General features: G+C 43.0%; 1 protein-coding gene across 12 annotated transcripts in view; it reads right to left on the bottom strand.

Annotated features, from left to right (window-relative positions):
- The window catches only part of SYNE1 (spectrin repeat containing nuclear envelope protein 1), a 483,893-nt gene that overhangs the window by 369,765 nt on the left and 100,858 nt on the right, over nt 1-13,270 (bottom strand). For all 12 annotated transcript variants that reach the window (XM_056567280.1, XM_056567285.1, XM_056567279.1 and 9 more), the window contains one exon: nt 5,220-5,281. In XM_056567280.1, the coding sequence (XP_056423255.1) occupies nt 5,220-5,281 (62 nt within the window). The remainder of the gene's footprint in view (nt 1-5,219; nt 5,282-13,270) is intronic.

The following is a 13,270-nucleotide window of genomic DNA, read 5'->3' as shown; positions in this document are numbered from 1 at the left end:
TTCTAGAACTGATGAAAATGTGTACTCTAAATGGTTTGCAAGATATCAGTCAAGGAGTCGGCACTCCGCCTCTGGTCCCCACCTCACTGGGCTTGATTTACTTTTACCTATGCGTGTATAGGTAGAGACCTTTTTTAGGAGGTGGGGCCCCAGCTCCTTGGTTGCTAACCCAGTTACTTGCACACTATTAAAGTGTCACTTTCATTATTAAAGTGTCAATAAAATGATCAGGGAGAAGCAAGTAGCTGAGATCTATTTCTCACCATTATTTTCAATGCTACTCCAGACAGGCTCCATAGAAAGTCTACAAGCCTGTCTTTAGTGAGTGCTGAGACAGTGGGTAGAAACAACGCTTAGCTGAATGTGCCCTGCTCTTTATAGCAACTGGTGTTTAGAATGTATTGTAGTGAAAGTGCTGGTTCCTGTTTTACACCTCCCATGAATGAACAAACTGGCCGTAAGTTTGTGATCCACTTTTTGGGGTTATACTTTACAATAATTTAATGTGTACTAACAAATTTATTCAACTTTATATTTTTATGTGTTTCTGTTTTAACCCATATCCACTTTTAAGATCTCTGCTAGCTTTTCAAAGCCTCAGTTGTATTCAATCTAAGCAAGCCTCTGTGAATTAAATAAGGCTGGGTCCACACTACGTTTTGTCCCATACGGGAGCGCATACGGCAGGAGGGAGCTAAAAGCTCGCGCTCCCGTATGTGACCGTATGCGCTCCCGTATGCCATTCACTTCAATGAGCCGACCGGAGTGAAACGTTCGGTCCGGTCGGCTCATTTTTGCGCCGTATGCGCTTTTACAACCGGACCTAAAACTGTGGTCAACCACGGTTTTAGGTCCGGTTGTAAAAGCGCATACGGCGCAAAAATGAGCCGACCGGACCGAACGTTTCACTCCGGTCGGCTCATTGAAATGAATGACATACGGGAGCGCATACGGTAACATACGGGAGCGCGAGGTTTTAGCTCCCCCCTGCCGTATGCGCTCCCGTATGGGACAAAACGTAGTGTGGACCCAGCCTAAATCAGGCTTCATACAGTTTTAAGGTTGCATAGGATAATTCTATAAAAATGATAAAAACTGAAACACATGATGGGTTCACACTGGGTTTATGTAAGTTTCACAGTTTTTGTGTACAAAAGCATAGTCAACTATGCTACTATATACAGCAAAAAAAAAATATGTTATAATACGTTTTTCTTTTTTTAAATGCAAGACAAGGAAAATGGATTCTGCTGTACTGCCTGTTTTAAGCATACCTTAACATCTATGTTAAATGTAAACCAAAACACACACAGTGGGAACCTAGCCTTACTTTAAAATGTTGCTATGGTTTCAAAAGATATTTAAAGGGGTACTCCGGTGGGGAAAAAAAAAATTCAAATCAACTGGTGCCAGAAACTTCTACAGATTTGTAAATTAACTCTGATAAAAAAATCTTAAGACTTCCAGTACTTATCAGCTGCTTTATACTACAGAGAAAGTTATATAGTTCTTATACAACTTAGTCAGTCTGACCACAGTGCTCTCTGCTGTCATTCCTATCAGTGTCAGGAACTGTCCAGAGCAGGAGAGGTTTGCTATGAGGTTCAAGTAATTATCAGTACTTATCAGCCTTCCAGTACTTATCAGCTGCTGTGTACTACAGAGAAAGTTGTATAGTTCTTATACAACTTATCCATTCTGACCATAGTGCTCTCTGCTGCCATCTCTATCCATTTCAGGAACTGTCCAAAGCAGGAGAAGTTTGCTATGAGGTTTTGCACCAGAAAGATCTTTCAGCTTCTGGTCAGACAGGAGGACTCCTGCGATGTCAGGACCGGAGGCTTCTTGTCACCGGAGGTGCCGAGGACAAGGAGGCGGCGCCAGCTTTCGGACAGCACTACAGGCTGCAGTCTCAGTGCTGCAGGTGGGTAGCAGATGTCGCAGGCTGGCCATTTAAATTGATAATATCGGTTAATCGTTGCAGCCCTAGATATATTTGACCTATGGTGGGCAGTTTATGGACACATTACTTTCTGTACCAACCTAGAATGGTATGAGTGGTCTATTGACTCCCATTTAAAAAGTATATGCACAATCTAAATATTTATTTTAATATCCATTTGCAGTAAACTATAAAAAAAAAAAGTATGTTGAAGCATAATACTCTGGAATATGCCAAAAAGGAGATTTGGAGTAGGTGAAGCCACTTAAGAGCTTCAGAGGTAAAAATGGATACCTTGTTTCTGACAAATAAAAGAATAAAAGGTTATTGTTATATTTACATGTAAATTAATGGACGTGTTTCAAGGGAGGACTCCCCTGTTCGTCAGGTCCTAATGAGAACATAGATATGAAATGGTATATATAGCAGAGTACATTCAAATACCAGCGGGAACATGAGGTCAATTGCGGTAAGTGCACCGACAGTGATTGTCTGCAGTATCCGGTGTACATAAGAGATAAATAAAGCGGAGAAGATCATCGATAAAATAATCCAGACTGGAGATTTGGGGCACTTTTCTGCTGTGCACACATGGTATAAATCTCGCCTTGCTTTGATAATAATGACTCACAACGTATCCTTCTTCCATATAATTGTATAAGTTCATTTATCCATTAAACTGTTTCCATTATTTGATTATATTAGTTAACACTGTAATTCACTTCTAAATGTAATTACAGGAGATGGAAGGATCGTTCCTGATAATTTAATTCTCCCCTCAAGACTGGATTAGCATTTCAAACACAGGGGGAGACCGCCTGAACCGTACTGAACAAACAGCCAATCCAAGCGCTCAAGGATCATTGAGGATGGGACAAACACTGTTTAGTTAGATAATTATTCACATGAGCTTCCACAGTCTCTACTTATTCATATGACTCAAAAGGGATGACTCTAATTTAGTCAACAACAGTGTAGAAAGAGCCATATTTACAGCTGATGCTGCCTGCAATGAGAATAACCATGCCTCACTTCATCAGCTTCTCATTGGATATAAATCTTAGTAGAAAAGTAACACATTCAACAAATTACAAACAACTGTGCTATAGCTGTAAAACAAACATTTTCAAATCAACCTGGTGCCAGAAAGTTATACAGATTAGTAAATTACCGTATTTATCGGCATATAACACGCACTTTTAAAACTTAAATGTAAGGCAAAAAGCCTGCCTGCGTGTTATACACCGAGAAATGTGTTGGTCACTGATCTAAAGTGGCCGCAACGGCGGCTGCTTGTTAAGGATCAGCAGCCTGGCCGTGGCCACTTTAAATCAGTGACCAGCAGCGTCTTCTGCTGGCTCACACTTCTCCCCGCTCTGATTTTTATTTTCCTTACCTCCCCCTTCCTCATAATTCCCCCTTTTCCCCTGCTTTTTTTTTTTTTTTCCTTACCGGGCTGTGCTTCGGCGGGTCTTGCGGGCGACGTCACTTTTCATTTCCTGCAGCCCCCACTAGTCAGAGTGGCCGAAGCGCCGGCGGCTTAAGTTCAGCAGCTCAGCTGCAGCCACTTTAGAATAGTGACCAACGGCAACTGCAGGAAATGAAAAGTGACGTCCCTGATACCGCGCAGAGTAGCCGGCAGAAGACATCACTCATATGCTTCCCTGACTACACAACCCACAAGACCCACCGCCTGACCTGGCCTGTCGAAGCGCAGCCAGATAAGGAAAATAACAAAAACTATAAAAAGCAGAAGAAAAGGGGGAATGATGAGGCATGGGAAGAATGGCATAGGAGTAACGATGAGGGGGGGGGGGAATGATGGGGAGGATGATGAGACAGGGGCAAATGATGAGGGGGGTGATGAGGCACTAAATGGGTAATGTCTGTTTGGCTAGTGGTCTATGGCAGGGGGAAATGATGAGGTGGGATGATTAGACTGGAAGGGGGCGATGAGAGGGTTAACTGTGGCACAGGGAATAATGTGCCACTGGGGGGGATGGGACCAAACGGAGGTACAGGGGAAATCAAAGTTGGGGGGATGATGTGGCATTTAGTCCAAGCCATTCATTTTACTTTTTTTTACTTAAATATAACAGTAAATATTGGGGTGCATGTTATACGCCAATGAATACGATACTGCTATTAAAACATCTTAATCCTTCCAATACATATCAGCTGCCGCATGCTCCACATGAAGTTGTATAGTTCTTTTCTGTCTGACCACAGTGCTCTCTGCTGACACCTTTGTCAGTGTCAGGAACTGTCCAGAGTACAAGCAAATCCCCATAGCAAACCTCTCCTGCTCTGGACAGTTCCTGACACAGACAGGTGTGTCAGTAGAGAGCACTGTGGTCAGAATGAAAAGAACTATACAACTTTCTGTGGAGCATACAGCAGCTGATAAGTATTGGAAGGATTAAGATGTTTTAATAGAAGTAATTTGAAAATCTGTTTCTGGCACCAGTTGATTTGGAAAAAAATGTGTTTTCCACTGGAGTACCCCTTTAAAGGGGTACTCCGCCCCTGGCATCTTATCCCCATAAGATGTTAGATCGTCGCTGTCCCGCTGTTGGGGACCCAGGGGATCGCCGCTGCGGCACCCCGCCATCATTACTGCACAGAGCGAGTTCGCTCTGTGAGTAATTACGGGCGATACAGGGGCCGGAGCAGCGTGACGTCATGGCTCCGCCCCTCATGACATTACGGCCCGTCCCCTTAATGCAAGTCTATGGCAGGGGCGTAACGACCGCCACGTCCCCTTCCCATAGACTTGTATTGACGGGGACGGGCCGTGATGTCACGAGGGGCGGAGCCGTGACGTAACGATGCTTCGGCCCCTGTATTGCCCGTCATTACGTGCAGAGCGATCTCGCTCTGCGCAGTAATGATAGCGGGGTGCTGCAGCAGCGATCCCGGGGTCCCCAGCAGCGGGATAAGATGTCTAGGGGCGGAGTACCCCTTTAAGTTATATTGTAGCAGAGTGTCATTTCTTCAGTGCTGTTACATGAAAAGGTATAAAAAAAAATGTGAATGGTGTACTCCTAAAGTACCTATTACACTTAATAGAGTGAGCTTTGGGCACCTAGCAAAAAGAGGCCGCCTCCTGAACACTTTCTATAGTAGCAGCCAGGACATCAAATAATGTTTTCTCAGCCAAGCAAACAGCAGGTATCATTACTGCTCCCCAACCTCTGTCTAGAGCTGTCTGGTAGCTCAAAAATACTGACAGATTACCTCTTAATTAAATAATAAAACAATGTAAATTAAAATCTACCTTGGCCAAATGTGAATTGATCCATTTGGTAAAAGTTCTCTTTTGAACTGCTTCTTGCTCATCTGCAAACGAAAGAGAAGAGAAAATTATCATTACAATTAGAATGTCAGAGACTGTAGCATCATTGAATCAAAAGTCTACCTACATATGGAATAATAACAGATCTCTTTTACAAGTGCATGCATAGTGACAACTCGAGTCCTTGCAGTTCCACAAGTGATAGACAAGATACACTGAAGACCTGCAATTGAGTTAGCAAACACCACTCAACCCCAAATATGTCATTGGAGCTCCACAAACCTAAATGCTGTGTATGTAAATTATTCTTATTTATGTATATATTCTCAAATTTACTGTAGACCTTTAACCCCCTCAAGGACGGAGGGTGTACAGGTATGCCCTTGCGTCCTGGTACTTAAGGACCGAGGGTGAACCTGTACACCTTGGTCCTGTTACCAGGGTTTGAAGCGTGCTCACGAGCTGAGCATACTTCATACCAGTTGGGTCCCGGTTGCTATTAGCAGCCAGGACCCAGGGTTAATGCTGGGTATTGCCGGTCGGCCGATGCCGTCATTAATCCTTAAGACGCCGCAATCAAAGTTGATTGCGACATTTAAAGTGCGGGGTTAATGGTGCCAGTTAGTTCAGGGCAGCTGATTGGGACATCCGTGGCAAAATTGCGGGTCCCGATCAGCTAAGTGGACAGCGGGAGGGCCCTTACCTGCCTCCTTGCCGTCCGATCGGTGCTCTCAAGCTCTGGCCAGCCTGAACAGTGTATGCAATCAATAGATTGCATATTAAAGCCCCATATGGGAACTAGAAAAAAAAGTGTAAAAAAATAAATAAAATAAAATAAAGTTCATAATAGTGAATTAACACCTTCCCTAATAAAAGATTGAATCACCCCCTTTTCCAATTTTTAAAATAAAATAATGTAATCAAAATAAAATAATCATATGTGGTACTGCCACATGCGTAAATGTCCGAACTATTAAAATATAAGGTTTTTTAAACCACATGGTTGATGGTGTCCACGTAAAAAAAACACCTATGTCTATTTTTTATCACTTCATATACCACAAAAAAGGTAATAAAAAGCTATCAAAAAGTCCCATAAAAATAAACCAATAAAAACTAAAGATAACGGCGCAAAAAATTAGCCCTCATACAGGCCTGTATGTGGAACAATAAAAATAAGTTATAGGGGTCAGAAGAGGACAATTTTGAACATACTAATTTTGGTGCATGTAGTTATAGTTTTTAGTAGTAAAATAAAACCTTCATAAATTGAATATCCTTGTAATCGTATGGACCTACAGAATAAATATAAGTTTTTGGGTTTTGCCATAGATTTGGTTATGAAATTATTTATGTCATTACAAATAGGGATGCACCGAAATAAAAATTTTGGTGTGAACCCAAAAATATAGGCTGAGCTTGGTCGAAAACCGAAACAGAAAATGCATTGCCCCGCCCACTTTTTTCAATATAGTTTTTGTAAAATTGTATTATCAGAATGACACCGGAACACATACAGGGTGGCTATAGAAAGTACTGGCCGGGCTTGGAGCCACAGCACCGCCACTCACCATACATTGACTCCAGGACACATTATAGGGGTACACACCTATCTGATTGGTTGCTATGGGCAACTACTCAATTTTTCTGCAGCACATTTTGATGAATCACCCCTTATATCTTCATTAAAAAAACAAAACAAAAAAACAGCATGCTTGCTTAACCCCTTAAGGACCAAGCCCATTGTGACCTTAAGGACCAGAGCATTATTTGCACATCTGACCACTGTCACTTTAAGCATTAATAACTCTGGGATGCTTTTCCTTATGAATTTTATTCCGAGATAGTTTTTTTGTGACATATTCTACTTTAACATAGTGGTATTCGTCGATACTTGCATCCTTTCTTCAAAATTCTCAAATTTCATGAAAAATTTGAAAATTTAGCATTTTTCTAACTTTGAAGCTCTTCACTTGTAAGGAAAATAGATATAAAAAATTAATTATATATTGATTCACACATACAATATGTCTACTTTATGCTTGCATCACAGAGTTGACATGTTTTTAGTTTTTGAAGACATCAGAGGGCTTCAAAGTATAGCAGCAATTTTCGAATTTTTCACAACATTTTCTAAATCTGAATTTTTCAGGGACCAGTTCAGTTTTGAAGTGGATTTGGAGGGCCTTCATATAAGAAATACCCCATAATACCTCATTGAGAAAGTTTGTTAACCCTTTAGTTGTTTCACAGGAATAGCAGCAAAGTGAAGGAGAAAATTCTAAATCTTCATTTTTTACACTCGCATGATCTTGTAGAGCCATTTTTTTTAAAGGGGTAAAAGGAGAAAAAGCCCCCCCAAAATTTGTAAACCAATTTCTCTAAAGTAAGGAATTACCTCATTTGTGGATGTAAAGTGCTCTGTGTGTGCACTAGAGGGCTCAGAAAGGAAGGAGCGACAATGGGATTTTGGAGAGCAAATTTTGCTGAAATGTTTTTTTTTTGGGGGGGGGGGGGGCATGTTGCATTGAGGAAGCCCCTATGGTTCCAGAACAGCAAAAAAATAAATAAATAAATAAAAACACATGGTACTATTTTGGAAACTGAACCCCTCAAAGAACATAACAAGGGGTATAATGAGCCTTAACATCCCACAGGTGTTTGAAGACTTTTCATAAAATATGGATGTGTAAACAACATTTCTTTTTTTTTTTTCCACTAAAATGCTGGTGTTACCCCAATTATTTTTATTTCACAAGGGGTAATAGGAGAAAAGCCCCTCAAAATATGTAACACCATTTCTTCTGTGAATGGAAATACCCCATATGTGGATGTAAAAAGCTCTGCGGGCGCACTACAGCTGTAGCAAAACTGTTGCAAAACTACAACTCCCAGCATGTACTGATTGCCAAAAGGCATGCTGGGAGATGTAGTTATGCAAATGCTGGAGGCACGCAACTACAACTTCCAGCATGCCCAGACAGCCATTTGCTGTGTGGGCATGCTGGGAGTTGTAGTTTTGCAAGATCTAGAGGGCCACAGTTTAGAGACCACTGCATAGTGATCTCCAAAATGTGCCACTCTAAATCTTGCATAATTACAAATCCCAGCATGCCCAAACAGCAAACAGCTGTCTGGGCATGCTGGGAATTGTAGTTTTGCAACATTTGGAGGGCTACAGCTTAGAGACCACTGTAAACTGTGGCCCTTCAGATGTTGCTGGGCAACAACTCACCTGGAAATAGCTGGATCGTCACCGCCGCCGCACAGACGAGGATCGCCGCCGGTAAGGGACCTTCGGCGCTGGTCCCAGCATAGTTCCCCCGCTATGCCCGGACTACCGTGGGTGGGCAGAGCTGGGGAACCAAACTTTAACCCCCGCCACCGATCTGCTATTGGTCGGTCCCTTCTGACCGGCCAATAGCAGGGATAGGAGGGGTGGCACTAGTGCTGAGCGGTATACCGGTTCATACCGAATACCAATGTGTTTTTTCTGTACGATATGAATTTTTCCTTATACCGCAATACCGGTCAGGCCCCTACCCCCCTCGAATGAATGAACTGCAACGCTGAATCAGCTGCAGCGCTGTCCCCACATCGGGGGACTAATCATGTTACCTGTAGGCGCTGCTCTCCTTCTCCTCCTGTGAGCCACAGTGCTGGAAATGAATGAGTTGTGAGCCGCGGGCGGAGGAGTTCTGTTCAGAAAACGGAAGCTGTCACCTCCCCCTGCAAGCGCAGAAAGCCAGTGGGCTTCTGATCAGAAGTTTCGTGGGGGGGGAGGGAAAGTAGAGCAGCGCCCATGGGTCATATATTAATAGTTCCCCAGCGCACTGCTGCTGATAATTCACTCGAGGGGGGGGGGGGGTAGGTGGAAATAAGTGGGAAAAAAATACAGTCAAATATCGTGATACACATTTTTGTCATACTGCCCAGCACTAGGTGGCACCCCTGCCACCTCACTCCTATCCCTTTAGGGGGTTTGGGGGTGTCTTGGGTAGCCCTGATCGCCCTTTTTTCCGGGTCACCGGATACCCCTATAACCTGGAATCGCTGCAGATCGCCGGTCTCAATTGACAGGACCCCCCGCAGGCTTCGGCACGGGATGCCTGCTGAATGATTTCAGCAGGAATCACGGTCCAGTCCACGCCCGTGAGAGTTGGAAACCAAAATTCCCACGGGGGCGTATGCCCTGGGTCCTTAACCCCTTAAGGACCCAGCCAATTTTCAGTGTAGGACCCGGCCATTTTTTGCACATCTGACCACTGTCACTTTAAGCATTAATAACTCTGGGACGCTTTTACCTTTCATTCTGATTCTGAGATTGTTTTTCGTGACATATTCTACTTTATGTTAGTGGTAAATTTTTGTTGATACTTGCATGATTTCTTGGTGAAAAAGTCCAAAATTTGATGAAAAAATTGAAAATGTTGCATTTTTTTTACTTTGAAGCTCTCAGCTTGTAAGGCAAATAAATATTCAAAATAAATTATATATTGATTCACATATACAGTATGTCTACTTTATGTTTGCATCATAAAGTTGAGATGTTTTTACTTTTGGAAGACATCAGAGGACTTCAAAGTATAGCAGCAATTTTCCATTTTTTCACAAAATGGACCAGTTTATTTTGAAGTGGATTTGAAGGGTCTTCATATTAGAAATACCCCATAAATGACCCCATTATAAAAACTGCAACCCTCAAAGTATTCAAAGTGACATTCAAAAAGGTTTGTTAACCCTTTAGGTTGTTTAACAGGAATAGCAGCAAATTGAAGGAGAAAATTCAAAATCTTCATTTTTTACACTGGCATGTTCTTGAAGACCCAATTTTTTAATTTTTACAAGGGGTAAAAGGAGAGACATCTTCCTAAAATGTGTAACCCAATTTCTCTTGAGTAAGGAAATACCTAATTTGTGTATGTCAAGTGTTCGGCGGGCGCAGTAGAGTGCTCAGAAGGGAAGGAGCGACAATGGGATTTTGGAGAGTGAATTTTTCTGAAATGGTTTTTGGGGGCATGTCGCATTTAAGAAGCCCCATGGTGCTAGAACCGCAAAAAAAACAAACAAAAAAAAAAACCACATGGCATACTACCCCTCAAGGAACATAACAAGGGGTACAGTGAGCCTTAACACCCCACAGGTGTTTGACAACTTTTCGTTAAATTTGGATGTGTAAATGATTTTTTTTTTCACTAAAATGCAAGTTTTCCCCCAAATTTAAAATGTTTACAAAGAGTAATAGTAGAAAATGCCCCACAAAATTTGTAACTCCATCTCTGATTCCCAAACAGGGTGCCTCCAGATGTTGCTAAACTCCCAGCATGCCTGGACAGTCAGTGGCTGTCCGGAAATGCTGGGAGTTGTTGTTTTGCAACAGCTGGAGGCTCCATTTTGGAAACACTGCCATACAATACCTTTTTCATTTTTATTGGGGGGGGGGGGGGGGGACAGTGTAAGGGGGTGTATATGTAGTGTTTTACCCTTTATTATGTGTTAGTGTAGTGTTTTTAGGGTACATTCGCACTGGCGGGTTACGGTGAGTTTCCCGATAGGCGTTTGAGCTGCGGCGAAAAATGTAAGCAGGAAACTTACTGTAAACTCGCCCGTGTGAATGGGGGGGGGGGGGCAAACCTCCAACTGTTTCAAAACTACAACTCCCAGCATGTACTGACAGACCATGCATGCTGGGAGTTGTACTTTTGCTACAGCTGGAGGCACACTGGTTGGAAAACCTTCAGTTAGGTTCTGTTACCTAACTCATTATTTTCCAACCAGTGTGCCTTCAGCTGTTGCAAAAATACAACTTCCAGCATGTACTGATCGCCGAAGGGCATGCTGGAAGGTGTAGTTATGCAACAGCTGGAGGTATGCAACTACAACTCCCAGCATGCCGAGACAGCTGTTTGCTGTCTGGTTATGCTGGGATTTGCAGTTTTGCAACATCTGGAGGGCTACAGTTTGGAGACCAGTGCACAGTGATCTCCAAACTGGTGCCCTCCAGATGTTACAAAACTATAAATCCCAGCATGCACAGACAGCAAACTGATGTGTGGGCATGCTAGGAGTTGTAGTTTTGCAAGATCTAGAGGGCTACAGTTTGGAGATCACTGTGCAGTGGTCTCTAAACTGTAGACCTCCAGCTGTTGCAAAACTACAAATCCCAGCATGCCCAAACAGCTGCCTGGGCATGCTGGTAGTTGTAGTTTTGCAACATCTGGAGGGCTACACTTTAGAGACCACTGTATATATCAGCAGTCACCCCGGTCTGGTCCCCGCCTGGCGTCCCCAAGTGGTTAAGTGAACAAAAATCAGCAGTTCTGGACATTGGTATTTTTTTTTACATTTACGCCATTGACCGTACGGTTTCATTAACATTATATTTTAATAGTTCAGACATTAACGCACACACTTTAAACTTTTATTTAAGGGAAGGGGCTTTTTACACTTATTGCCTTTTTAATTTTTTACATATTTATATTTATAATATTTTTGTCCCCATAGGGCAGTGTTTTCCACAGTGTGCCTCCAGTTGTTGCAAAAGTACAACTACCAGCATGCCCAGATGGCCAAGGGCTATAGGGCATGCTGGGAGTTGTAGTTTTGTAACAGCTGGAGACGCACAGATGTACTCCTGTGCTTGTAGACATTGATCAATTCTGTGCCATAGGAGCCTATAGCACATCATTGATCAGTGTTATCGGCACTCCATTACTACAGCCTGCTAAAGCTGCCAGCAGTATTGAAGCGCCGATCGGTCAAGCCGGTGGCAGGTAGGGAACCTCCGCTAGTCCTCTCAGCTGATCGGGAACATGAGGTACCTCAGATTGTTTGCGGCATTTTAGACGGCACGATCAATGTTGATTGCGGCATCTAAAGGGTTAATGCCGGACATCACATTGATCAGCGATGTCCGGCATTAGCTAGTATGGCGCGAGCTCAGCTCCTGAGCTTGCTTCATACGCCCGCTGCACGGCTGTCAGCCGTGCAAGGGTTAAGTCATCTCCTCCCAGCGGACCATGCCGCACAGGATCGGGGGGTCATATACTGCCACACGAGACCTGGGGGGGGGGGGGGCGCAGGGGGTGGTAGATGTACTGCAGCATGGGAGTGTACTGCCGATTGCCCGAGTTCCCACAGCTAAGGGACACATCGGAGGACAAGGCAGTGTAGCGCCGGTGTGCCGTTCTGCACCTCACACCTGATAGAGTAGTTGAAAGACACGCCCCCATTTTAGGCCACGCCCCCCAAAATTATCGGCAAGAAATTCCCTTAGCTGAAAAGGCCGAAAGGGGCGTTTTCGGCAGATAATTTTAAGCAGCCGAAATTTCGGTGCATCCCTAATTACAAAGTACAATTTGTACTTGTAAGGTAATTTGTAATGTAAGTTGATGCAAAAAACAAGCCCTTATATAGTCTGTAGGTGCAAAATTAAAAGCATTATGAAGGAGCTTTATCATGCTCCGTAGATTTCTATTGCGTAAAAAAGTCGCACGCACGACTTTTCTATAAATGCTGCGACTTTTTGATTTTTGCTTATTCCAAAGCACATTTCTGAAATCTGCTCACATAGTAATTTTATTTTTTTATTTTGCAGTGGTCATGTATTTATCAAATGCGATAGTAACTATTTATGAAGAAAAAAAAGTTGCATCTCCATTTAAAAGTCGCATATGTATTCTAGGTCCAACCTGGCTTACAGAAAGTGCATATGTCTGCAGAAAAGGACATTGACACCCACTTTGAAGCAGTGCTGTGGAGTCGGCCGAAATTTTGGGTACCTGGAGTCGGAGTCGGCAAACAATGCACCGACTCCGACTCCTACTAAATTTAGATTGGAAAAAAAAAGCAAGTTTAAATGTCCCAATTCACAAAAAGTTATAATTAATGACTTCTCTACTGTAAGAATAAAGACCAATCCAGGCAGTGCCTCACGTAACCGCAAAACGAATACGTTAAGTGACCGTGAAGAAGCATGCTTTTCATGTGCTTCACTATATGGCATTAATGCACAATTAGGAGCGGCAATACTT

Source organism: Hyla sarda, chromosome 3 (genome assembly GCF_029499605.1).
Source record: "Hyla sarda isolate aHylSar1 chromosome 3, aHylSar1.hap1, whole genome shotgun sequence".
Lineage (NCBI taxonomy): Eukaryota > Metazoa > Chordata > Amphibia > Anura > Hylidae > Hyla > Hyla sarda.
The sequence above is the reverse complement of the archived record's forward strand: the minus strand, read 5'-3'. Positions and strand labels throughout refer to the sequence as shown.